Source organism: Bombina bombina, chromosome 11, assembly GCF_027579735.1.
Source record: "Bombina bombina isolate aBomBom1 chromosome 11, aBomBom1.pri, whole genome shotgun sequence".
In the NCBI taxonomy this organism is placed as follows: domain Eukaryota; kingdom Metazoa; phylum Chordata; class Amphibia; order Anura; family Bombinatoridae; genus Bombina; species Bombina bombina.
In genome coordinates this window covers 170,092,172-170,119,850 of record NC_069509.1, presented here as the reverse complement: position 1 = coordinate 170,119,850, position 27,679 = coordinate 170,092,172, and the positions used below count along the sequence as shown (strand labels likewise).

Below are 27,679 nucleotides of genomic sequence, written 5' to 3'. Positions count from 1 at the left end.
ATATAATGTCCTCGCTGAACATAAGGCAGAATAGTCCTTATAGTCACCATCTTGAAAGTTGGTACTCTTACATAACGATTCAAAATTTTCAGATCCAGAACTGGTCTGAAAAAATTTTCCTTCTTTGGGACAATGAATAGGATTTGAATAAAACCCCAAACCTTGTTCCTGAAAAGTAACTGGCATGATTACCCCTGAAGACTCCAGGTCTGAAACACACTTCAGGAAAGCCTGAGCTTTTACTGGATTTGCTGGGATACGTGAGAAAAAATCTTCTCACAGTAGGTCTTACTCTAAATCCCATTCTATACCCTTGAGAGAAAATGCTCTGAATCCATTGATTTTGGACAGAATTTATCCAAATATCCTTGAAAAACCTTAAAGGGAAACTGAACCCAAATTTTTTTCTTTCATGATTTAGATAGAGCATGCAATTTTAAGCAACTTTCTAATTTACTCCTATTATCAAATTTTCTTCATTCTCTTGCTATCTTTATTTGAAAAAGAAGGCATCTAAGCTATTTGTTTGGTTCAGTACCATGGAAAGCACTTGTTCATTGGTGGATAAATTTATCCACCAATCAGCAAGAACAACCCAGGTTGTTCACCAAAAATGGGCCGGCATCTAAACATACATTTTTGCATTTCAAATAAAGATACCAAGAGAATTTAGAAAATGTGATAATAGGAGTAAATTAGAAAGTTGCTTAAAATGGAATGCTCTATCTGAATCATGAAAGAAAAAAATTGGGTTCAGTGTCCCTTTAACCTGCCCCCTACCAGCTGAGCTGGAATGAGGGCCGCACCTTCATGCGGACTTAGGGGCTGACTTTGGTTTCTTAAATGGCTTGGATTTATTCCAATTTGAGGAAGGCTTCCAATTGGAAACAGATTCCTTGGGGGAAGGATTGAAATTTTGTTCCTTATTTTGACGAAAGGAAATGGTTAGAAGCCTTAGATTTACCCTTAGGTTTTTTTATCCTGAGGCAGAAAAACTCCCTTTCCCCCAGTAACAGTTGAAATAATAGAATCCAAGTGAGAACCAAATAAAGTATTACCTTGGAAAAAAAAGAGATAGTAATCTAGATTTAGATGTCATATCAGCATTCCAAGATTTAAGCCACAAAGCTCTTCTAGCTAAAATAGCTAAAGACATGGATCTAACATCAATTTTGATATCATCAAAAATGGCATCACAAATAAAATGATTAGCATATTGCAGTAAGTGAATAATGCTAGATATGTCAGAATCCAATTCTTGTTGCACTAAATTCTCCAACCAGAAAGTTGATGCAGCCGCAACATCAGCCAAAGAAATTGCAGGTCTGATGGAGGCGTGGGTTCGTATCCCACTTCTGACACCATAAACTGTTGGTAATTTATTATTTCCTTTCTTCGGCCGAAGATATATTTATCACCTGACTTGCAAGACTGGTCACCAACAACACTTCTTTTAATAAAGAACGCATATACTCTATTTTAAATAAATAAGTAGATTTGTCAGTGTCAATGTCTAAGGAAGGATCTTCTGAATCAGATAGATCCTCATCAGAGGAGGATAAATTATTATGTTGTTGGCCCAGAGGCAGAACTTTTATTCACTTTCTGCGATTACATGTTTATAGTGAAAATTTTCTGCAGGTTATTTTTAAATTAGGCCGTTACAGTAAAGCACCAGTTCAGTTGCAATGTGTTGATTAACTGGAGAGTAAAGTAATTTTTAAAGTTTAATATATTGGAGCATCTGAAAATTGGATTGCAAATTAGCTGCAGACAAAAAAATAAATTGTAAAATGTCTCTTGAATGAAGTTGTTTCCTTTTCACTTGGTCTAACAAAGAAATGTAGTAATAAAAATGTGCATTGCTCATAAGAATGTTGTACATTCAGAAAAAACTGCTTTGCAGACTGGGGAAGGCTAGGGGGTGGGTTAAAAAAAATCTTAAAGCCTGTTAATCAATGCACTGCTGCTTTGCAGCTCTACTGCATATTTGACTGTTCTCTTCAAACAGCACTTTGCTGTGGATGCGCTGTGTTAAGGAAAACTTACACAGTGCTACCAGAACAAAGCTCTGTTTGAATAGAACTGCCTGATGTGGAGCAGCACTGCAAATTGAAAGCACTAACATTTCCTGCATGTGTCCTGTTCTTTCTGACATGCTGCATTTTCTGCGATGACATCTCAGATCACTGCATGTTCTGCCATGGGGGTTGTTGGTCATTTGAAATTTCATCAACTGAATGAGAAGTTTTAAAAGACCTTTTACATTTATTAGAAGGTGGAAATGCAGACAAAGCCTTCTGGATAGAATCAGAAACAAATTCTTTAAAATTCATAGGTATAATCATGTACATTAGAAGTTGAAGGAACTGCAACTGGCAATGTACTATGTACTATTACTGATGGACACACTATCTGCATGTAAAAGTTTATCATGACAACTATTACAAATGACATTCGGAGAAATAATTTCCACAATCTTACAACAAATGCACTTAGCTTTAGTAGAACCAATGTCAGGCAGCAAAGTTCCAGCAGATACTTCTGAGGCAGGATAATATTGAGACATCTTGCAAAATGTAAAAGAAAAAACAACATATAAAGCAAAATTATCAATTACCTTATATGACAGTTTCAGGAATGGGAAAAAATGCAAATAGCATAGCCCTCTGATAGAGAAAAAGGCAAGAGGCAAACATAAATGGGGTATTAAAAATAATGAAAAAGTTTGGCGCCAAGTATGACGCACAACGTAACTGAAAACTTTTTTGGCGCCAATAATAACCGGAAATGACACACTAGCGTCACTAATGACGCAACCGTGTGTAAGGCTTCGGCGTCAACTATGACGCCGGAAATGACGAAGTAGCGTCATAGACTTATTTTTCGCGCAAAAAAATTCTGGCGCTAAGAATGACTCAATAAAGTCTAGCATTTGGCGCACCCGCGGGCCTAATACCGCCCGCAATTTGTAAGAAAGTAGTCAATTGAAAAAAAGTCTAAACCCCAGGTAAGAAAAAAAATTCTTAATAATGTTTATTTTCCCCAAATATGAAACTGACAGTCAAATACATGTACCTGACTCATGGCAAATATAAGTACAATACATATATTTAGAACTTTATATAAATGCATAAAGTGCCAAACCATAGCTGAGGTGTCTTAAGTAATAAAAAACATACTTACCAAAAGACACCCATCCACATATAGCAGATAGCCAAACCAGTACTGAAACAGTTATCAGTAGAGGTAATGGTAAATTGAGATTATATCGTCGATCTGAAAAGGGAGGTAGGAGATGAATCTCTACGACCGATAACAGAGAACCTATGAAATAGACCCCCGTTAGGGAAATCATCGTATTCAATAAGTGATACTCCCTTCACGTCCCTCTGACATTCGCTGTACTCTGAGAGGAAACGGGCTTCAACAATGCTGAGAAGCGCATATCAACGTAGAAATCTTAGCACAAACTTACTTCACCACCTCCATAGGAGGCAAAGTTTGTAAAACTGAATTGTGGGTGTGGTGAGGGGTGTATTTATAGGCATTTTGAGGTTTGGGAAACTTTGCCCCTCCTGGTAGGATTGTATATCCCATACGTCACTAGCTCATGGACTCTTGTCAATTACATGAAAGAAACATGTCTTAAAAGAACCCTAAGGCGAGCCAGCCTATAACGGAAGGCAAAATCATCCCTCGCCGTATCTACTGGAGACCTCGGCTCAGAGATTGGGGCCCCTGAAGGTTTAGGGGCCAACGTTTCCCCCAGAAGGCCGAGCTGAATCGGGCAATCCCACGATCGGTAGACCTAGGTTAACGGAGCACGGACAGTATCGGAGAAATACTTCACTTGGGAGATATAAATGAGCAGCGCCATAGAAATGGCCATGCGGATCTGTGCCGTAACCTCCGGCGGAAACAAGCCACTCTCTGGAGAAGGAGTGAAGGCCATAGGGACACTTGCAAGCGTAGCCGGGAAAGGGTCTTGGCCACACGCCTCATGGGTCATGGAAACCTTGGAGGCAGATGGCTCAAGGCACTCTAAGCTCCCAGATTCAGGAGAAGAGAGTACTCTAGAACGGCACCCGGAACATAACTGATGGGCATCGATTACCCAGGCCATTTCATATTCATCACAAGACACATCCTCCGTATAGGAGGCATCCGTGTTGCGTATATCAGAATCCTCCATAATCTCGGGATTACAAAAATACAAAACTAACTGGCACACTTTGACACCCCCAATGGTTGGGGCACTCACCACCTCCTGTGAACCAGACAACTCACAAGCTAGACACTCTCGGTCGCACACAGTCAGCATACGGAAGTGAAAAAAACAACGTAACCGTACCCATCACGAGGTGCCAGTCACAAAAAGGGCGCACAATCTTGAGAGATCGCATCATTAAAAGTAGGCCGTTATGTTCCGTAAAGGCCATGAGCCTAAGTATAGGTACACATTGCAGATAGAACCACATAACAAACATGATTAAAGTCCCCCCTGTTGAATAACCCCCTTCAGGAGATATTAACCCATGATTCCTTCATTTAAGATAAAAGGAGTCCCCACTGGGACCCTACCTTGTTTCTTTAACAATACATCTCATATTGAAATAAAATGAAACAATCTTACCAGAATCTACGCCGTGGAACAGGAACACGGCCCTTCAAGTGTGACAGATAGTAGCCTCGCTTCTGACATGGACTTGAGTGAAGAAAGGTAGGCAGCGAAACTAGTCGACGCTGATTACCAAGCAGCTGTTAATATGAGTCGGGATGAGTTCGCAGGAAAACTCCCTGCATCTCCGGACTCTAACTTTCATCCATGCTCTCACTGAGAGGCTGACAGGATTACTTTAAACTCCAGTCCCATTGCGAAGAATAATACCCTCCATAAGAGACTCTCTCGAACTTCTGACACTTCTCTGCCAATCTCCTGTGACGAAAGGCAAAGAATGACTGGGGGATGAGGGAAGTGGGGGAGGTATTTAAGCCTTTGGCTGGGGTGTCTGACTCCTGGTGACGTAATGAATGTAGCTGTGGACTCTTCCTTTTTTTATTGTGTATTTGTCAATTATTAAAAGATCTACTGTACTTAGTGGTCTTTTAAAGGGACATTAAATACAATGAGATAGTAATATACTATAAATCATATATATATAAAAAAAAACTCTGCAATATACTTTCATTATTTATTTTGTCCCCTTTTCCTTTATTTCCATTTTGAAATTGTGAGCTTTTCAGTTCCTAAAAGAAATGGAAGTGCAGGGCACTAATTTTCCACACAGCCATTGGCTGCACACTCTAGTGACCTTTATAACTGTTCCTAATTGGTCAAAGCAGAGACATTAACCTAAGTTACAACATGGCAGCTTCCATAGTTCTATAGACACTAAAAAAAACTGTGTATGTTGTTACACATATGGTTTCTTGTGTATAGATTGAAGGATGTGACACGTATAGTGTTAAACGGTATACAAGATAATAAACAGGATGTTACGGATATCAGATAACTGCACTAGGTCTGGTCATCATTCTACTTGTTCAAAGTAACAAGAACACAACTTAAAATGTGTATGTGTGCGTGTGTATGTGTATGATTGTATGTGTGTATGATTGTATGTGTGTATGATTGTATGTGTGTATGATTGTATGTGTGTATGATTGTATGTGTGTATGATTGTATGTGTGTATGATTGTATGTGTGTATGATTGTATGTGTGTATGATTGTATGTGTGTATGATTGTATGTGTGTATGATTGTATGATTGTATGTGTATGATTGTATGTGTATGATTGTATGTGTATGATTGTATGTGTATGATTGTATGTGTATGATTGTATGTGTGTATGTATATGATTGTATGTGTATGATTGTATGTGTATGATTGTATGTGTATGATTGTATGTGTATGTGTATGATTGTATGTGTATGATTGTATGTGTGTATGTGTATGATTGTATGTGTATGATTGTATGTGTGTATGTGTATGATTGTATGTGTATGATTGTATGTGTGTATGTGTATGATTGTATGTGTATGATTGTATGTGTATGATTGTATGTGTGTGTGTAGTTTACAATTCCAGAAAGAATTTGAAGTGTATACTCCAGACTTAACCCTGCAACATTCTACACAGTGATTTCTATTTCAATGAAATTATATCCTTAAAGGGACATTAAAATAAAATATGCCTCTTGTCTTTGGCTCACCAGATGTATTCAGCCACAAGGACACAAAGAGAATGAAGTAATTTTAATAATTTAAGTAAATTGGAAAATTGTATGTTCTGTCTGAATCATTAAATAAAAAAAAAAATTGGTTTCATGCACCTTTAAAATTGGTCCCAGCAGAGGAGATAAGTTTCTTTAAAGGGAATATTCCAGGAGTTGATGGAAATATTGCTAAGAAAATGAGTTAAAGGGACACTAAACCCTAAAAAAATTATTTCATGATTCAGGTAGAGAATACAATTTTAACTAACTTTCCAAATTACTTCTATTATCTAATTTGCTTCATTCTTTAGATATCCTTTGTTGAAGGAACAGCAATGCATATGGGTGAGCCAATCACATGAGGCATTTATGTGCATCTACCAATCAGCAGCTACTGAGCATATCTAGATATGCTTTTCAGCAAACAATATCAAGAGAATGCAGCAAATTAGATGATAGAAGTAAATTAAAAAGTTGTTTAAAATTGCTTGCTCTTTCTAAATCATGAAAGAAAAAATGTGGGATTCATGTCCCTTTAACACTTTTGTAAAGCATTTACTTTGTTGCAGTTTGTAGTTGCTATTCTAGACTATTTGTATAAAAATTGTTTGATATGTTTGCAACTTAGGTTGCATTTGCCTCTTCTGAGCATGGGCAAATCTGTATTCACTTAATATTAAACCAGCCCACGTTAGTTTAGAAGTTTTACAATATCAGGATAGATGTCACTTTGTGTTTTCTACAGGGGACCAGCAACATTTCCTGCTGTCTGCAACCCCCAGTTTCTGATTCACTGGACAATAAGGATTATGCTGGTTAAATGAACAGAATGAAAGGTAAATATAGCTTCTTAAGATAAAGTGTAGCACAAGGCTATAATGGCTAAAGTAAACCTATTTGTTATTGTTTAAAACAATTTTTGTGCTTTATTCGATATTATTATTATTAGTTATATGTAGAGAACCAACAGATGTTACATTTCCATCTTATCTGTTAAAAAAAATGGGGCTTTATTTATTCTGACTGCTAATGCATAGTGTAAAAAAAAAACCTTTGTAATGTACTTTCATTATTTCTTGCTTATTTATTTTATTCATTTTTATTGTAATTTAACAATATAAATGGTGTTTTTTTTCTTTCTTCCATGCTAGGGTGCATCCTGGGATCGTCAGAACGAGAAACTGCTACACAGTGATTGTTGAATCAGTTTGGGAGCTTATTTATATCGGCCCATAGCTGGCCACAGATAAAAATACGCAAGTGTGTTTGTTTTTTAAGGGATATTTTTTAATGATGCTAACAAAATATTTAAATGCTTGTAAAACATGTATTGATCTTTGGCACTTCAGGTCTTAAAAAGGGATAGTCAAATCAGAATTAAACTCATGATTAAGATGCTAATTTAACCAAAATCCAAATTACATATAGTGTCTAATTGTATCCTTTGTTGAAAAGCATACAGAGGAAGGCTTAGGAGCAGCAATACACTACTGGGAGTTAGATGGTGATTGGTGGCTATCTATCTATATCTCGTCACTGGGTCACCAGATGTGTTCAGCTAGCTCCCAGTAGTCTACTGTTGCTCCTCAAAAAAAATGTTGTTATGCTTTATCTGAATCATAAAAGAAAAATATTGGGTTTCACATCCCTTTTAAAAAAAGACACCTTGCAATTATAATTTTTTTCAGTCATCCAGTAAATGAATGTGTCAACAAAGGCAAGATTAGTACCTGGTTTGCTGCAATTGTTTTTTAGTGACAACTTTCCTTATTGGAGGAGCCAATTCAGACTTGAATCTAGAGATTAACACAATGACGAGCTCCGTCTGTCCAAAAAATAAACGTTATCAGGAAGTGTCCCAACTCGGTCACTAGATGCAGACTGTTCTAGCTTCTGCTTCCCAATATCATTTCCTTTTTCTGCTGGTTAAACCCTAAGAACAAATGGCTCTCCTGAGATCAGTCTGTGTTCGGTTTCTGAAAGTCGCCCTGATTCATTACCTTTGTGGTGAGTACTGCTAGGTGTCTGTTAAAGATTAAAGGGACAGTCTGGTCAACATAAACTGTCATGATTCAGATAGGGCATGTTATTTTAAACAAACTTCCACATTAGCTTTGTTCTCTTGGTATTCTTTGTTAAAAGCTAAACCTAGGAAGGCTCATATGCTAATTTATAAGCCTTTGAAGGCTGCCTCTTATCACTGCGCATTTTGACATTTTTCACTGTTAGACAGTACTAGTTCACTTGTGTCAGATAACATTGTGCTCACTCCCGTGGAGTTATTTAGGAGTCAGCACCGATTGGCTAAAATGAAAGTCTGACAAAAGAACTGAAATAAGGGGGCAGTCTGCAGAGGCTTAGATACAAGGTAATTACAGAGGTAAAAAGTGTATTTATATAACCGTGTTGGTTATGCAAAACTGGGAAATGGGTAATAAAGGGATTATCTATCTTTTTAATCAATAATTCTGACGTAGACTGTCCCTTTAATATCGGTGGTGTGTGTGTGTGAGATATATTGATAACATGCTGATAAATGGTTATATAGTTAATGTATTTGTTATACATATCTATAGTCAGGGGTGGAAAATATTGCTATTGATTACTGGTTAAGAAATCAGTCACTAGTCCAGCCAATGTTAAAGTCAAAATTAAACCTTTAGGATTCAGATAGAACATGTGATTTTAAACAACTTTCCAGTTTACTTCTATTATGTAATTTGCTTTGTTCTACTTCTATTCTTGGTTGAAAAACATACCTAGGTAGGCTCAGGAGAAGCAATTAACTACTGGGAGCTAGATGGGGACTGGTGGCTGTAAATGTATGCATCTTGTCATAGGCTCACTACTTGTGTTCAGTTAGCTCCTAGTAGTGCATGTTTGCTCCTTCAACAAAGGATATCAAGAGAATGTATAAAATTTGCTGAGAGATGTAAATTGCAAATGTGTTTAAAATGGTATGTTTTATCTGAAACATAAAATAAACATTTGAGGGTGTAATGTCCCTTTTAAGACTGTTTTATGTCACATTTATTAAAATGAACCCATTCATAGGGTGGAGTTTGCGTTTAATACAACTTTGCTGGACTGAACTTTGTTTTCATAGACAGACTAGTTTACAATCACTTAAACCCTAATATAATATTGTTTTCATAGACAGACTAGTTTACAATCACTGAAACCCTAATATAATATTGTTTTCATAGACAGACTAGTTTACAATCACTGAAACCCTAATATAATATTGTTTTCATAGACAGACTAGTTTACAATCACTGAAACCCTAATATAATATTGTTTTCAGACAGACTAGTTTACAATCACTGAAACCCTAATATAATATTGTTTTCAGACAGACTAGTTTACAATCACTGAAACCCTAATATAATATTGTTTTCAGACAGACTAGTTTACAATCACTGAAACCCTAATATAATATTGTTTTCATAGACAGACTAGTTTACAATCACTGAAACCCTAATATAATATTGTTTTCATAGACAGACTAGTTTACAATCACTGAAACCCTAATATAATATTGTTTTCAGACAGACTAGTTTACAATCACTGAAACCTAATATAATATTGTTTTTATAGACAGACTAGTTTACAATCACTGAAACCCTAATATAATATTGTTTTCATAGACAGACTAGTTTACAATCACTGAAACCCTAATATAATATTGTTTTTATAGACAGACTAGTTTACAATCACTGAAACCCTAATATAATATTGTTTTCAGACAGACTAGTTTACAATCACTGAAACCCTAATATAATATTGTTTTCATAGACAGACTAGTTTACAATCACTGAAACCCTAATATAATATTGTTTTCATAGACAGACTAGTTTACAATCACTGAAACCCTAATATAATATTGTTTTCATAGACAGACTAGTTTACAATCACTGAAACCCTAATATAATATTGTTTTCATAGACAGACTAGTTTACAATCACTGAAACCCTAATATAATATTGTTTTCATAGACAGACTAGTTTACAATCACTGAAACCCTAATATAATATTGTTTTCATAGACAGACTAGTTTACAATCACTGAAACCCTAATATAATATTGTTTTCATAGACAGACTAGTTTACAATCACTGAAACCTAATATAATATTGTTTTCATAGACAGACTAGTTTACAATCACTGAAACCCTAATATAATATTGTTTTCATAGACAGACTAGTTTACAATCACTGAAACCCTAATATAATATTGTTTTCATAGACAGACTAGTTTACAATCACTGAAACCCTAATATAATATTGTTTTCATAGACAGACTAGTTTACAATCACTGAAACCCTAATATAATATTGTTTTCATAGACAGACTAGTTTACAATCACTGAAACCCTAATATAATATTGTTTTCATAGACAGACTAGTTTACAATCACTGAAACCCTAATATAATATTGTTTTCATAGACAGACTAGTTTACAATCACTGAAACCCTAATATAATATTGTTTTCATAGACAGACTAGTTTACAATCACTGAAACCCTAATATAATATTGTTTTCATAGACAGACTAGTTTACAATCACTGAAACCCTAATATAATATTGTTTTTATAGACAGACTAGTTTACAATCACTGAAACCCTAATATAATATTGTTTTCATAGACAGACTAGTTTACAATCACTGAAACCCTAATATAATATTGTTTTCAGACAGACTAGTTTACAATCACTGAAACCCTAATATAATATTGTTTTCATAGACAGACTAGTTTACAATCACTGAAACCCTAATATAATATTGTTTTTATAGACAGACTAGTTTACAATCACTGAAACCCTAATATAATATTGTTTTCAGACAGACTAGTTTACAATCACTGAAACCCTAATATAATATTGTTTTCATAGACAGACTAGTTTATAATCACTGAAACCCTAATATAATATTGTTTTCATAGACAGACTAGTTTACAATCACTGAAACCGTAATATAATATTGTTTTCATAGACAGACTAGTTTACAATCACTGAAACCCTAATATAATATTGTTTTCATAGACAGACTAGTTTACAATCACTGAAACCCTAATATAATATTGTTTTCATAGACAGACTAGTTTACAATCACTGAAACCTAATATAATATTGTTTTCATAGACAGACTAGTTTATAATCACTGAAACCCTAATATAATATTGTTTTCATAGACAGACTAGTTTACAATCACTGAAACCTAATATAATATTGTTTTCATAGACAGACTAGTTTATAATCACTGAAACCCTAATATAATATTGTTTTCATAGACAGACTAGTTTACAATCACTGAAACCGTAATATAATATTGTTTTCATAGACAGACTAGTTTACAATCACTGAAACCCTAATATACTATTGTTTTCATAGACAGACTAGTTTACAATCACTGAAACCCTAATATAATATTGTTTTCAGACAGACTAGTTTACAATCACTGAAACCCTAATATAATATTGTTTTCAGACAGACTAGTTTACAATCACTGAAACCCTAATATAATATTGTTTTTATAGACAGACTAGTTTACAATCACTGAAACCCTAATATAATATTGTTTTCATAGACAGACTAGTTTACAATCACTGAAACCCTAATATAATATTGTTTTCATAGACAGACTAGTTTACAATCACTGAAACCCTAATATAATATTGTTTTTATAGACAGACTAGTTTACAATCACTGAAACCCTAATATAATATTGTTTTCATAGACAGACTAGTTTACAATCACTGAAACCCTAATATAATATTGTTTTCAGACAGACTAGTTTACAATCACTGAAACCCTAATATAATATTGTTTTCAGACAGACTAGTTTACAATCACTGAAACCTAATATAATATTGTTTTCAGACAGACTAGTTTACAATCACTGAAACCCTAATATAATATTGTTTTCAGACAGACTAGTTTACAATCACTGAAACCCTAATATAATATTGTTTTCAGACAGACTAGTTTACAATCACTGAAACCCTAATATAATATTGTTTTCATAGACAGACTAGTTTACAATCACTGAAACCCTAATATAATATTGTTTTCATAGACAGACTAGTTTACAATCACTGAAACCCTAATATAATATTGTTTTCAGACAGACTAGTTTACAATCACTGAAACCCTAATATAATATTGTTTTCATAGACAGACTAGTTTACAATCACTGAAACCCTAATATAATATTGTTTTCAGACAGACTAGTTTACAATCACTGAAACCCTAATATAATATTGTTTTCATAGACAGACTAGTTTACAATCACTGAAACCCTAATATAATATTGTTTTCATAGACAGACTAGTTTACAATCACTGAAACCCTAATATAATATTGTTTTCATAGACAGACTAGTTTACAATCACTGAAACCCTAATATAATAGTTTTCATAGACAGACTAGTTTACAATCACTGAAACCCTAATATAATATTGTTTTCATAGACAGACTAGTTTACAATCACTGAAACCCTAATATAATATTGTTTTCAGACAGACTAGTTTACAATCACTGAAACCCTAATATAATATTGTTTTCAGACAGACTAGTTTACAATCACTGAAACCCTAATATAATATTGTTTTTATAGACAGACTAGTTTACAATCACTGAAACCCTAATATAATATTGTTTTCAGACAGACTAGTTTACAATCACTGAAACCCTAATATAATATTGTTTTCAGACAGACTAGTTTACAATCACTGAAACCCTAATATAATATTGTTTTCAGACAGACTAGTTTACAAACACTGAAACCCTAATATAATATTGTTTTTATAGACAGACTAGTTTACAATCACTGAAACCCTAATATAATATTGTTTTCAGACAGACTAGTTTACAATCACTGAAACCCTAATATAATATTGTTTTCATAGACAGACTAGTTTACAATCACTGAAACCCTAATATAATATTGTTTTCAGACAGACTAGTTTACAATCACTGAAACCCTAATATAATATTGTTTTCATAGACAGACTAGTTTACAATCACTGAAACCCTAATATAATATTGTTTTCAGACAGACTAGTTTACAATCACTGAAACCCTAATATAATATTGTTTTCAGACAGACTAGTTTACAATCACTGAAACCCTAATATAATATTGTTTTCAGACAGACTAGTTTACAATCACTGAAACCCTAATATAATATTGTTTTTATAGACAGACTAGTTTACAATCACTGAAACCCTAATATAATATTGTTTTCATAGACAGACTAGTTTACAATCACTGAAACCCTAATATAATATTGTTTTATAGACAGACTAGTTTACAATCACTGAAACCCTAATATAATATTGTTTTCATAGACAGACTAGTTTACAATCACTGAAACCCTAATATAATATTGTTTTCATAGACAGACTAGTTTACAATCACTGAAACCCTAATATAATATTGTTTTCATAGACAGACTAGTTTACAATCACTGAAACCCTAATATAATATTGTTTTCATAGACAGACTAGTTTACAATCACTGGCGGTCCCATAGACAGACTAGTTTACAATCACTGAAACCCTAATATAATATTGTTTTCAGACAGACTAGTTTACAATCACTGAAACCCTAATATAATATTGTTTTCATAGACAGACTAGTTTACAATCACTGAAACCCTAATATAATATTGTTTTCATAGACAGACTAGTTTACAATCACTGAAACCCTAATATAATATTGTTTTCATAGACAGACTAGTTTACAATCACTGAAACCCTAATATAATATTGTTTTCATAGACAGACTAGTTTACAATCACTGAAACCCTAATATAATATTGTTTTCAGACAGACTAGTTTACAATCACTGAAACCCTAATATTGTTTTCATAGACAGACTAGTTTACAATCACTGAAACCCTAATATAATATTGTTTTCATAGACAGACTAGTTTACAATCACTGAAACCCTAATATAATATTGTTTTCATAGACAGACTAGTTTACAATCACTGAAAACCCTAATATAATATTGTTTTCATAGACAGACTAGTTTACAATCACTGAAACCCTAATATAATATTGTTTTCATAGACAGACTAGTTTACAATCACTGAAACCCTAATATAATATTGTTTTCAAGACAGACTAGTTTACAATCACTGAAACCCTAATATAATATTGTTTTCATAGACAGACTAGTTTACAATCACTGAAACCCTAATATAATATTGTTTTTCAGACAGACTAGTTTACAATCACTGAAACCCTAATATAATATTGTTTTCATAGACAGACTAGTTTACAATCACTGAAACCCTAATATAATATTGTTTTCATAGACAGACTAGTTTACAATCACTGAAACCCTAATATAATATTGTTTTCATAGACAGACTAGTTTACAATCACTGAAACCCTAATATAATATTGTTTTCAGACAGACTAGTTTACAATCACTGAAACCCTAATATAATATTGTTTTCATAGACAGACTAGTTTACAATCACTGAAACCCTAATATAATATTGTTTTTCTAGACAGACTAGTTTACAATCACTGAAACCCTAATATAATATTGTTTTCATAGACAGACTAGTTTACAATCACTGAAACCCTAATATAATATTGTTTTCAAGACAGACTAGTTTACAATCACTGAAACCCTAATATAATATTGTTTTTATAGACAGACTAGTTTACAATCACTGAAACCCTAATATAATATTGTTTTCATAGACAGACTAGTTTACAATCACTGAAACCCTAATATAATATTGTTTTCATAGACAGACTAGTTTACAATCACTGAAACCCTAATATAATATTGTTTTCATAGACAGACTAGTTTACAATCACTGAAACCCTAATATAATATTGTTTTCATAGACAGACTAGTTTACAATCACTGAAACCCTAATATAATATTGTTTTCATAGACAGACTAGTTTACAATCACTGAAACCCTAATATAATATTGTTTTCATAGACAGACTAGTTTTACAATCACTGAAACCCTAATATAATATTGTTTTTATAGACAGACTAGTTTACAATCACTGAAACCCTAATATAATATTGTTTTCATAGACAGACTAGTTTACAATCACTGAAACCCTAATATAATATTGTTTTCATAGACAGACTAGTTTACAATCACTGAAACCCTAATATAATATTGTTTTCATAGACAGACTAGTTTACAATCACTGAAACCCTAATATAATATTGTTTTTTATAGACAGACTAGTTTACAATCACTGAAACCTAATATAATATTGTTTTTCATAGACAGACTAGTTTACAATCACTGAAACCCTAATATAATATTGTTTTCATAGACAGACTAGTTTACAATCACTGAAACCTAATATAATATTGTTTTTATAGACAGACTAGTTTACAATCACTGAAACCCTAATATAATATTGTTTTCATAGACAGACTAGTTTACAATCACTGAAACCCTAATATAATATTGTTTTTATAGACAGACTAGTTTACAATCACTGAAACCCTAATATAATATTGTTTTCATAGACAGACTAGTTTACAATCACTGAAACCCTAATATAATATTGTTTTCAGACAGACTAGTTTACAATCACTGAAACCCTAATATAATATTGTTTTCATAGACAGACTAGTTTACAATCACTGAAACCCTAATATAATATTGTTTTCATAGACAGACTAGTTTACAATCACTGAAACCTAATATAATATTGTTTTCATAGACAGACTAGTTTACAATCACTGAAACCCTAATATAATATTGTTTTCATAGACAGACTAGTTTACAATCACTGAAACCCTAATATAATATTGTTTTCATACAGACTAGTTTACAATCACTGAAACCCTAATATAATATTGTTTTCATAGACAGACTAGTTTACAATCACTGAAACCCTAATATAATATTGTTTTCATACAGACTAGTTTACAATCACTGAAACCCTAATATAATATTGTTTTCATAGACAGACTAGTTTACAATCACTGAAACCCTAATATAATATTGTTTTCATAGACAGACTAGTTTACAATCACTGAAACCCTAATATAATATTGTTTTCATAGACAGACTAGTTTACAATCACTGAAACCCTAATATAATATTGTTTTCATAGACAGACTAGTTTACAATCACTGAAACCCTAATATAATATTGTTTTTCATAGACAGACTAGTTTACAATCACTGAAACCCTAATATAATATTGTTTTCATAGACAGACTAGTTTACAATCACTGAAACCCTAATATAATATTGTTTTCATAGACAGACTAGTTTACAATCACTGAAACCCTAATATAATATTGTTTTCATAGACAGACTAGTTTACAATCACTGAAACCCTAATATAATATTGTTTTCATAGACAGACTAGTTTACAATCACTGAAACCCTAATATAATATTGTTTTCATAGACAGACTAGTTTACAATCACTGAAACCCTAATATAATATTGTTTTCATAGACAGACTAGTTTACAATCACTGAAACCCTAATATAATATTGTTTTCATAGACAGACTAGTTTATAATCACTGAAACCCTAATATAATATTGTTTTCATAGACAGACTAGTTTACAATCACTGAAACCCTAATATAATATTGTTTTCAGACAGACTAGTTTACAATCACTGAAACCCTAATATAATATTGTTTTCATAGACAGACTAGTTTACAATCACTGAAACCCTAATATAATATTGTTTTCAGACAGACTAGTTTACAATCACTGAAACCCTAATATAATATTGTTTTCATAGACAGACTAGTTTACAATCACTGAAACCCTAATATAATATTGTTTTCATAGACAGACTAGTTTACAATCACTGAAACCCTAATATAATATTGTTTTCATAGACAGACTAGTTTACAATCACTGAAACCCTAATATAATATTGTTTTCAGACAGACTAGTTTACAATCACTGAAACCCTAATATAATATTGTTTTCATAGACAGACTAGTTTACAATCACTGAAACCCTAATATAATATTGTTTTCAGACAGACTAGTTTACAATCACTGAAACCCTAATATAATATTGTTTTCAGACAGACTAGTTTACAATCACTGAAACCCTAATATAATATTGTTTTCAGACAGACTAGTTTACAATCACTGAAACCCTAATATAATATTGTTTTCAGACAGACTAGTTTACAATCACTGAAACCCTAATATAATATTGTTTTCAGACAGACTAGTTTACAATCACTGAAACCCTAATATAATATTGTTTTCATAGACAGACTAGTTTACAATCACTGAAACCCTAATATAATATTGTTTTCATAGACAGACTAGTTTACAATCACTGAAACCCTAATATAATATTGTTTTCATAGACAGACTATTTTACAATCACTGAAACCCTAATATAATATTGTTTTCAGACAGACTAGTTTACAATCACTGAAACCCTAATATAATATTGTTTTCATAGACAGACTAGTTTACAATCACTGAAACCCTAATATAATATTGTTTTCATAGACAGACTAGTTTACAATCACTGAAACCCTAATATAATATTGTTTTTATAGACAGACTAGTTTACAATCACTGAAACCCTAATATAATATTGTTTTTTTATAGACAGACTAGTTTACAATCACTGAAACCCTAATATAATATTGTTTCATAGACAGACTAGTTTACAATCACTGAAACCCTAATATAATATTGTTTTTATAGACAGACTAGTTTACAATCACTGAAACCCTAATATAATATTGTTTTCATAGACAGACTAGTTTACAATCACTGAAACCCTAATATAATATTGTTTTCATAGACAGACTAGTTTACAATCACTGAAACCCTAATATAATATTGTTTTCATAGACAGACTAGTTTACAATCACTGAAACCCTAATATAATATTGTTTTCATAGACAGACTAGTTTACAATCACTGAAACCCTAATATAATATTGTTTTATAGACAGACTAGTTTACAATCACTGAAACCCTAATATAATATTGTTTTCATAGACAGACTAGTTTACAATCACTGAAACCCTAATATAATATTGTTTTCATAGACAGACTAGTTTACAATCACTGAAACCCTAATATAATATTGTTTTTCATAGACAGACTAGTTTACAATCACTGAAACCCTAATATAATATTGTTTTCATAGACAGACTAGTTTACAATCACTGAAACCCTAATATAATATTGTTTTCATAGACAGACTAGTTTACAATCACTGAAACCCTAATATAATATTGTTTTCATAGACAGACTAGTTTACAATCACTGAAACCCTAATATAATATTGTTTTCATAGACAGACTAGTTTACAATCACTGAAACCCTAATATAATATTGTTTTCATAGACAGACTAGTTTACAATCACTGAAACCCTAATATAATATTGTTTTTATAGACAGACTAGTTTACAATCACTGAAACCCTAATATAATATTGTTTTCATAGACAGACTAGTTTACAATCACTGAAACCCTAATATAATATTGTTTTCATAGACAGACTAGTTTACAATCACTGAAACCCTAATATAATATTGTTTTTATAGACAGACTAGTTTACAATCACTGAAACCCTAATATAATATTGTTTTCATAGACAGACTAGTTTACAATCACTGAAACCCTAATATAATATTGTTTTCATAGACAGACTAGTTTACAATCACTGAAACCCTAATATAATATTGTTTTCAGACAGACTAGTTTACAATCACTGAAACCCTAATATAATATTGTTTTCAGACAGACTAGTTTACAATCACTGAAACCCTAATATAATATTGTTTTCATAGACAGACTAGTTTACAATCACTGAAACCCTAATATAATATTGTTTTCAGACAGACTAGTTTACAATCACTGAAACCCTAATATAATATTGTTTTCAGACAGACTAGTTTACAATCACTGAAACCCTAATATAATATTGTTTTCATAGACAGACTAGTTTACAATCACTGAAACCCTAATATAATATTGTTTTCATAGACAGACTAGTTTATAATCACTGAAACCCTAATATAATATTGTTTTCATAGACAGACTAGTTTACAATCACTGAAACCCTAATATAATATTGTTTTTATAGACAGACTAGTTTACAATCACTGAAACCCTAATATAATATTGTTTTCATAGACAGACTAGTTTACAATCACTGAAACCCTAATATAATATTGTTTCATAGACAGACTAGTTTACAATCACTGAAACCCTAATATAATATTGTTTTTCAGACAGACTAGTTTACAATCACTGAAACCCTAATATAATATTGTTTTCATAGACAGACTAGTTTACAATCACTGAAACCCTAATATAATATTGTTTTCAGACAGACTAGTTTACAATCACTGAAACCCTAATATAATATTGTTTTCAGACAGACTAGTTTACAATCACTGAAACCCTAATATAATATTGTTTTCATAGACAGACTAGTTTACAATCACTGAAACCCTAATATAATATTGTTTTCAGACAGACTAGTTTACAATCACTGAAACCCTAATATAATATTGTTTTCATAGACAGACTAGTTTACAATCACTGAAACCCTAATATAATATTGTTTTCATAGACAGACTAGTTTACAATCACTGAAACCCTAATATAATATTGTTTTTATAGACAGACTAGTTTACAATCACTGAAACCCTAATATAATATTGTTTTTATAGACAGACTAGTTTACAATCACTGAAACCCTAATATAATATTGTTTTCATAGACAGACTAGTTTACAATCACTGAAACCCTAATATAATATGTTTTCATAGACAGACTAGTTTACAATCACTGAAACCCTAATATAATATTGTTTTCATAGACAGACTAGTTTACAATCACTGAAACCCTAATATAATATTGTTTTCATAGACAGGACTAGTTTACAATCACTGAAACCCTAAATATAATATTGTTTTCATAGACAGACTAGTTTACAATCACTGAAACCCTAATATAATAATTGTTTTCATAGACAGACTAGTTTACAATCACTGAAACCCTAATATAATATTGTTTTCAGACAGACTAGTTTACAATCACTGAAACCCTAATATAATATTGTTTTCATAGACAGACTAGTTTACAATCACTGAACCCTAATATAATATTGTTTTCAAGACAGACTAGTTTACAATCACTGAAACCCTAATATAATATTGTTTTCATAGACAGACTAGTTTACAATCACTGAAACCCTAATATAATATTGTTTTCAGACAGACTAGTTTACAATCACTGAAACCCTAATATAATATTGTTTTCAGACAGACTAGTTTACAATCACTGAAACCCTAATATAATATTGTTTTCATAGACAGACTAGTTTACAATCACTGAAACCCTAATATAATATTGTTTTCATAGACAGACTAGTTTACAATCACTGAAACCCTAATATAATATTGTTTTCATAGACAGACTAGTTTACAATCACTGAAACCCTAATATAATATTGTTTTCATAGACAGACTAGTTTACAATCACTGAAACCCTAATATAATATTGTTTTTATAGACAGACTAGTTTACAATCACTGAAACCCTAATATAATATTGTTTTATAGACAGACTAGTTTACAATCACTGAAACCCTAATATAATATTGTTTTCAAGACAGACTAGTTTACAATCACTGAAACCCTAATATAATATTGTTTTCATAGACAGACTAGTTTACAATCACTGAAACCCTAATATAATATTGTTTTCATAGACAGACTAGTTTACAATCACTGAAACCCTAATATAATATTGTTTTCATAGACAGACTAGTTTACAATCACTGAAACCCTAATATAATATTGTTTTTCATAGACAGACTAGTTTACAATCACTGAAACCCTAATATAATATTGTTTTCATAGACAGACTAGTTTACAATCACTGAAACCCTAATATAATATTGTTTTCAGACAGACTAGTTTACAATCACTGAAACCCTAATATAATATTGTTTTCAGACAGACTAGTTTACAATCACTGAAACCCTAACATTGGGGTAGTGAGATGTGAGGGGCACAGTATTGCCCCTTGCTATATTCCCTCACAAAGGATGCAGCATACACAGGTATTCAGTTGGTTTATATTGTTTTTCATAGAACTGACTGTATCAGTTCATCAATATTAATGCTGGAAAACCTTTTCCTCACTCTTTCAAAGTTTTGTGGTTACTAAAACGTAATAATCTGTGCAAATGTTCCTCAGACACTTCTGCTTTAGCGTCTATTAGCAGTTCAAGTAACAGTCAAATTAAAGGGACATACAACTCACTCATTTTCTATAATTTTTCAGATAGAATGTAAAATCTAAAAAAAACCCCACATAATTTATGTCTATCATCAAATTGGCTTCATTCTCTTCTTATCCTTTGTTGAAAAGCAGGTAGGTAAACGTGTGCACGTGTCTACAGCAATATATGGCAGCAGTTTTGCAAGAATACTTTTAATAATATTTTACATTTGCAAGAGCACAAGGTGGCATCAGTGTTTCCTGGCATGTAGTGTACTCTACCTACTTAGGTATCTCTTCAACAAAGAAAAACATGAGAATAAAGCACATTTGGTGTAGAAGTAAATTGTATCCGAGTCATAAAAGAAAAGTTATGAGTATCACATGCACAGACACATCATACTTAAGTGACTCTCCTCCATAATATATTATAGGGAATGTCTCACTGGAGAGTTGTTTGAATTCAGTAAACCTAGGTCAGTAGGGAAAGACCTGATGAATTTAACATCTTTGTTACCAGAAATTGCTGCAATATACAGTATAGCAATGTGCTGCAGCCCTCTGTCAAACAAAGGGTTACCTTGATATTGAGATGAACGTTATTTTTTTAATTGTCTTTTTTTATTTGCAATAGGTTAATTATATGTACCTATGTCAACTGCACTGTGGAATATGTTGGTGCTACAAAAAAAAAAAAAGATAATGAAAGTGCAACACTTATTTAAATAAACTAATGGAACAAGGTAGTGCAAACATTTAATTATCTTATTCATTAGAATCCGGCTTCTTCCAATCGTTGCATGCCCCCTTTTGGCGTCCAGCTCGTGGGGCACGCAACGATTGAAGGAAGCTGGATTAGTCATTGGATATGTTAAATATACAAGACAGAGATGCGGGTTCGGCGGTATCTTTACCGTAAATGCTAAGTATTGTAAAAAAAAAAAAAAAAAAGAAGAGTCTTTGTAAAGTTTAATGACTTAAAGTGCCCCTGTTTTTAAGATTTTTTTTAAATACTGGGCTTTAAATCATTAAACTTTACAATCACTTGAAGTCCCTTCATATATTTGAAGGTTTTCTATCACCCCTTCTCTCCTCTAAACTATACATATTTAGGTCATAGAGTCTTTATTTGTACATTTTATATTTTAGACCATGTACCATTTAGTAGTCTCCTTTGGACAGTTTCTAGCTTATTTATATATTTCTGAAGATATGGTCTCCAGAGCTGTACACAGTATTCCAGATGTGGCATAACTAGTGATCTGTAAAGTGGCATAAGAACCCTGCTATTTCTACTACTAATACCTCTACCAATACTACCAAGTACTCTATCCTCTTTAGTTATATTCAGTAATGAACTACCGAGTCTATAACTGACCTTGGGGATTTTGGATCCTATATACATTATTTTGCTCTTGGTAACATTACATTTTAGATCCCATTTATTTTCCCAGTCCTTCAGTTTCTTAATAAGTTTAGGTGTTTAACACCCCCCCCCCCCCCCTCATAAAGGGGTTAAACACAAAAGTACCAGTTGGTAGCGGCAGAGAGCTGCTAGCCAATAGCAAATACAGCTGACGAGCCTATCAGCAGCAGTCACACTACCCTACCAATCACCATAACTGTGATGTTCATTATAGTTTTGCTCCCTTTGCTGTAATTAAACTCTGAAAAGTGTCGTTTTTTTCACTTTCACAGAAAGGCTAGAATTAATATCACCCCAGAGGCAGAACTTTTGTTCACTTTCTGCCATGAGATTTTTTTTTGTGAAAATTTTTCTGCAGGTCACTTTGAAATAGCATGTTACATGAGGCTGTTTACATACAGATACCAGCTTAATTGCACTTTGATGATTATTTGGAAAATAAAGCAATTTTTTAAGTTTTATAATATATTGCAGGAACCGAAAATTGAATTGCTGAGCCGGACATATAGCTCAGCATGCTAAGGCACTGTGGCTGAGCTCTGTAGTAACCCAAGGGTTGCAGGTATGATCCCCGGCAAGGTCCACTTAGCCTTTCATCCTTCCGAGGTCGATAAAATGAGCAGCACCTTGAAAAATCAATACTCTGCATCACTGCTCCAAACAGCTCTGGCTGCACTGTGTTAAGGAAAAAACTTACAGTGCAGCTAGAGCACAGCACTGTTTGCAGAGAAAAGCCTGATGTAAGCGCAGCAATACAAAATTAAAGGGACACTGAACACAAATTTTTTCTTTCGTGATTCAGATAGAGCATGCAATTTTAAGCAACTTTCTAATTTACTCCTATTATCAATTTTTCTTTGGATAATAGGAGTAAATTAGAAAGTTGCTTAAAATTGCATGCTCTATCTGAATCATGAAAGAAAAAAATTGGGTTCAGTGTCCCTTTAATTCCCATGAAGGTTTATGCATGTGTCCTGTTCTTACTGCAGACCTGCTGCATTTTCTGTGATGACATCTCAGATCACAGCATGTTCTGCCCTGGGGCATATCACTAACATTTACACCTTTCCCTTGCAACATTCTACACAGTGACTTCTTAATCAGCGCAGAAGCTCAGTTATATCTGGATTTAATCGGCCACAACACAGGATAAACCTGTAATATATATATAATAAATATATATATATATTCATGAACTGAGGGGGAGAGACTCTGGATAGACAGATGAAATAGATATGCTGGATACAATAGACAGACATTTATAGATATATAAAGATAGAGATATATTTAGATATATACAGATAGATATATGAGAGATATGCTAGCTACAATAGATATATTTAGAAATATACAGATAGATATATGAGATAGATACCCTAGATACAATAGATATATAAAGAGACAGATAGAGAAGATATATAAATAAGATAGATAAGATACGATGGATAAGATAGATTTACAGTAAGTGAAATATATAAGTGGAAAAACATTTCCAATAGGAGAGTGAGGACGACAAACATTGAAGGTTTGCAGAGGAATTCATGTATATATGTTTAATACAAAATAAAAAATATTTCCAAATGGATGAAATGTAAATTGTGTAAATCAATTAGGTTCCAATAACCATCAAAATATGAATTAAGAATTAAAAGTAAAAATTGCAAAAGAAAATACTCGAAAGTGTTAAACACATAGGTTAAGTCAGCTGTAGAGCAGAAATGCAATACTGGGAGGTAGCTGAACACATCAGATGAGCCAATCACAAGAGGCATATTTGTATAGAAGCTAGCTCCCAGTTGTGCATTGCTGTTTTTGTGCCTACCTAGCTTACAAGGAGTACAAAGTAAAATTGATCATGAAAATAAAATGAAAAGTCTTTTAAAACTCAATGATCTGACTGACTAGCTCTGTGAATCCAGCAGTACTATGCATTTAACCCATTTGCAGAGGATAAACGCAGAGGTGCAGGGACGCTAGTCTTAAAATGACATGCTCTAGCGAATTAGAACGTCATTTTTCTACTTGAATATGTTATGAGCATTTTAGAGGGATGGCAGAAGACTAAAATATTTTGTTGTGTGCTTGCTATTTGCATATTTCCAAGGTTTTCCATCATTTTTATGAGAAACAACTTTTATTATATTTAAAAACAAATGTGATTTTTCCCATCACTTTACACAGGAATAGAGCCTTTGTTTTGTTTTTATTTACCTATGAAAACTATAATTATATAAAGAGCTTTACGTAGATGACAATTTCAACTATTTATTTATAGAATTAAGAAATTATTGTAAATTTACTATTTTAAAAATATTATATATATATTAATCACGTTCCACATAAACCTGTAGGTTTTCCAACTGTAAAAAAATATATCAAAATGTGTTCATTGGCCTCCTCTGATTCAGCCAAGACCAAACCGTTAAATATTTTTATTGTTATTGATCATTTTAAGGTCTTTATCTGCAGCTATGTCTAAAATGATGTGATGGTGCAACTCATTTGGTATAGCAAAGAACTGACTAAATTATCACAAAATAACCACTAAAAAAAATAAAATAAAAATAATAATAATAATAATAATAATAATAATAATAATAATAATAATAATATATATATATATATATATATATATATATATATTTTTTAAACTAGACAACCCAAGGTATTGACCTAGGCCCATTTTGGTACATTTCATTTAACTGCCAAATGCCATTAAATAAAAAAATAAATTTAAAAAAAATTGGGTTTCAAATTGAAATTATTTACACACTACTACTGCAGTCAGGCACATGTGCGCGCGCCACCTTTACCAATTTATAATTCAAGTACCCAAGGTGGCGGCAAATAGGTAGAGGGGGGTAGGGTTAGAGAGATGTATGGGGGGGGGGGGGTAATCAGGGAGGTTGGGGGCTAAGGGGGATCCATTACTGCAGACAAAATATATAAAAATAAAACAAATGCCTTTTATTTTAGTACTGGCAGACTTTCTGCCAGTACTTAAGATGGCGGTGACAAGTGTGGGGTGGGGGAGGGAAGAGAGCTGTTTGAGGGGGGTCAGGGAGGGATCAGGGGTGGCATGTGTCAGGTGGGAGGCTGATCTCTACAATAAAGCTAAAATTAACCACTTAACTGCTGGGATAATAAAAGTGTGGTGCACAGCGGCATTTAGCTGCCTTCTAATTACCAAAAAGCAATGCCAAAGCCATACATGTCTGCTATTTCTAAAACAAAGGGGATATCAGAGAATCATATACAACCATTTGTGCCATAATTGCACAAGCTGTTTGTAAATAATTTAAGTGAGACACCTAAAGTTTGTGAAAACAGTGAAAAAGTGAACAATTTTTTTTTATTTGATCGCATTTGGCTGTGAAATGGTGGCGTGATATATATAAAAATGGGCCTAGATCAATACTTTGGGATGTCTACTAAAAAAATAAAATATATACATGTCAAGGGATATTCAGGGATTCCCGACATATATCAGTGTTCCAATGTAACTAGCGCTATTTTTTTTTTTTGGGGGGGGGGGGGGGATGGTTTGGAAATAGCAAAGTGCTACTTGTACTTATTGCCCTATAACTTGCAAAAAAAGCAAACATGTAGACATTGAGTATTTCTAAACTCAGGACAAAATTTAGAAACTATTTAGCATGGGTGTTTTTTGGTGGTTGTAGATGTGCAACAGATTTTGGGGGTCAAAGTTAGAAAAAGTGTGTTTTTTCCATTTTTTCCTCATTTTATAAAATTTTTTTTATAGTAAATTATAAGATATGATGAAAATGGAATGGTATATTTAGAAAGTCCATTTAATGGCGAGAAAAACGGTATATAATATGTGTGGGTACAGTAAATGAGTAAGAGGAAAATTACAGCTAAACACAAACACTGCAGAAATGTAAAAACAGCCTTGGTCCCAAACGGTCAGAAAATGGAAAAGTGCTGTGGTCACTAAGGGGTTAACCAGATTCTTGTAATGACAGAACAGATATGCGAGTGCTATAGAAGGGCTGCAGACTATCAGCTCTCCATAACACTTGCACAGTTAGCAGGTGACACCAATGAGTAAAACAACCAGAGTAATTAAATATTGAAGTAAAATGTCCCTTTGAGTTTATGATAACTTTAAATGATCACCTAACCCTTTTCATGTCAGAGGGCAATTTACAAAATACGCACCATGTTGCAGTAGTGCTTTGTAACTTTAGCTTTTAGGACCCATGGGAAACGTTAAAGGGAAAGTCTACACCAGGATTTTTATTGTTTTAAAAGATAGATAATCCCTTTATTACCCATTCCCCAGTTTTACATAACCAACACAACTATATTAATATACTTTTAACCTCTGTGATTACCTTGTATCTAAGCCTCTGCAGAATGCACCCTTATTTCAGTTCTTTTGACACTTGCATTTTAGCCAATCAGTGCTGACTCATAAGTAACTCCACGGGAGTGAGCATGTTATCTGACACACATCAACTAGCACTGTCTAACAGTGAAAAAAAATGTCAAAATGCGCAGTTATAAGAGGCGGCCTTCAAGGGATTAAAAATTAGCATATGAGCCTTCCTAGGTTTAGCTTTTAACAAAGAATACCAAGAGAACAAAGCTAATGTGGTGATAAAAGTAAAATTGAAAAAATTGTTTAAAATTACATTCCCTATCTGAATCATAAAAGTTTATTTTGGACTCTGTTCGTAACCATGGAAATCTTTAAGTGTGGTCTGTCCATGTGTTGTGACATGGAAGTGAAAAGCCTAAATTTAACTTATATGACTAAGAGAAGCAAAACTAT

The 27,679-nt window shown here is 32.6% G+C and overlaps 2 protein-coding genes across 4 annotated transcripts in view; one reads left to right on the top strand and one right to left on the bottom strand.

The window, feature by feature from the left end:
• Window positions 1-27,679, bottom strand: part of METTL9 (methyltransferase like 9) — a 107,958-nt gene that overhangs the window by 15,344 nt on the left and 64,935 nt on the right. The window lies entirely within an intron of this gene.
• The window catches only part of IGSF6 (immunoglobulin superfamily member 6), a 47,204-nt gene continuing 27,666 nt past the window's right edge, over window positions 8,142-27,679 (top strand). The window contains exon 1 of the mRNA XM_053694860.1: window positions 8,142-8,226. Coding sequence (XP_053550835.1) covers window positions 8,163-8,226 — 64 coding nt within the window. The 5' untranslated portion in view covers window positions 8,142-8,162. The remainder of the gene's footprint in view (window positions 8,227-27,679) is intronic.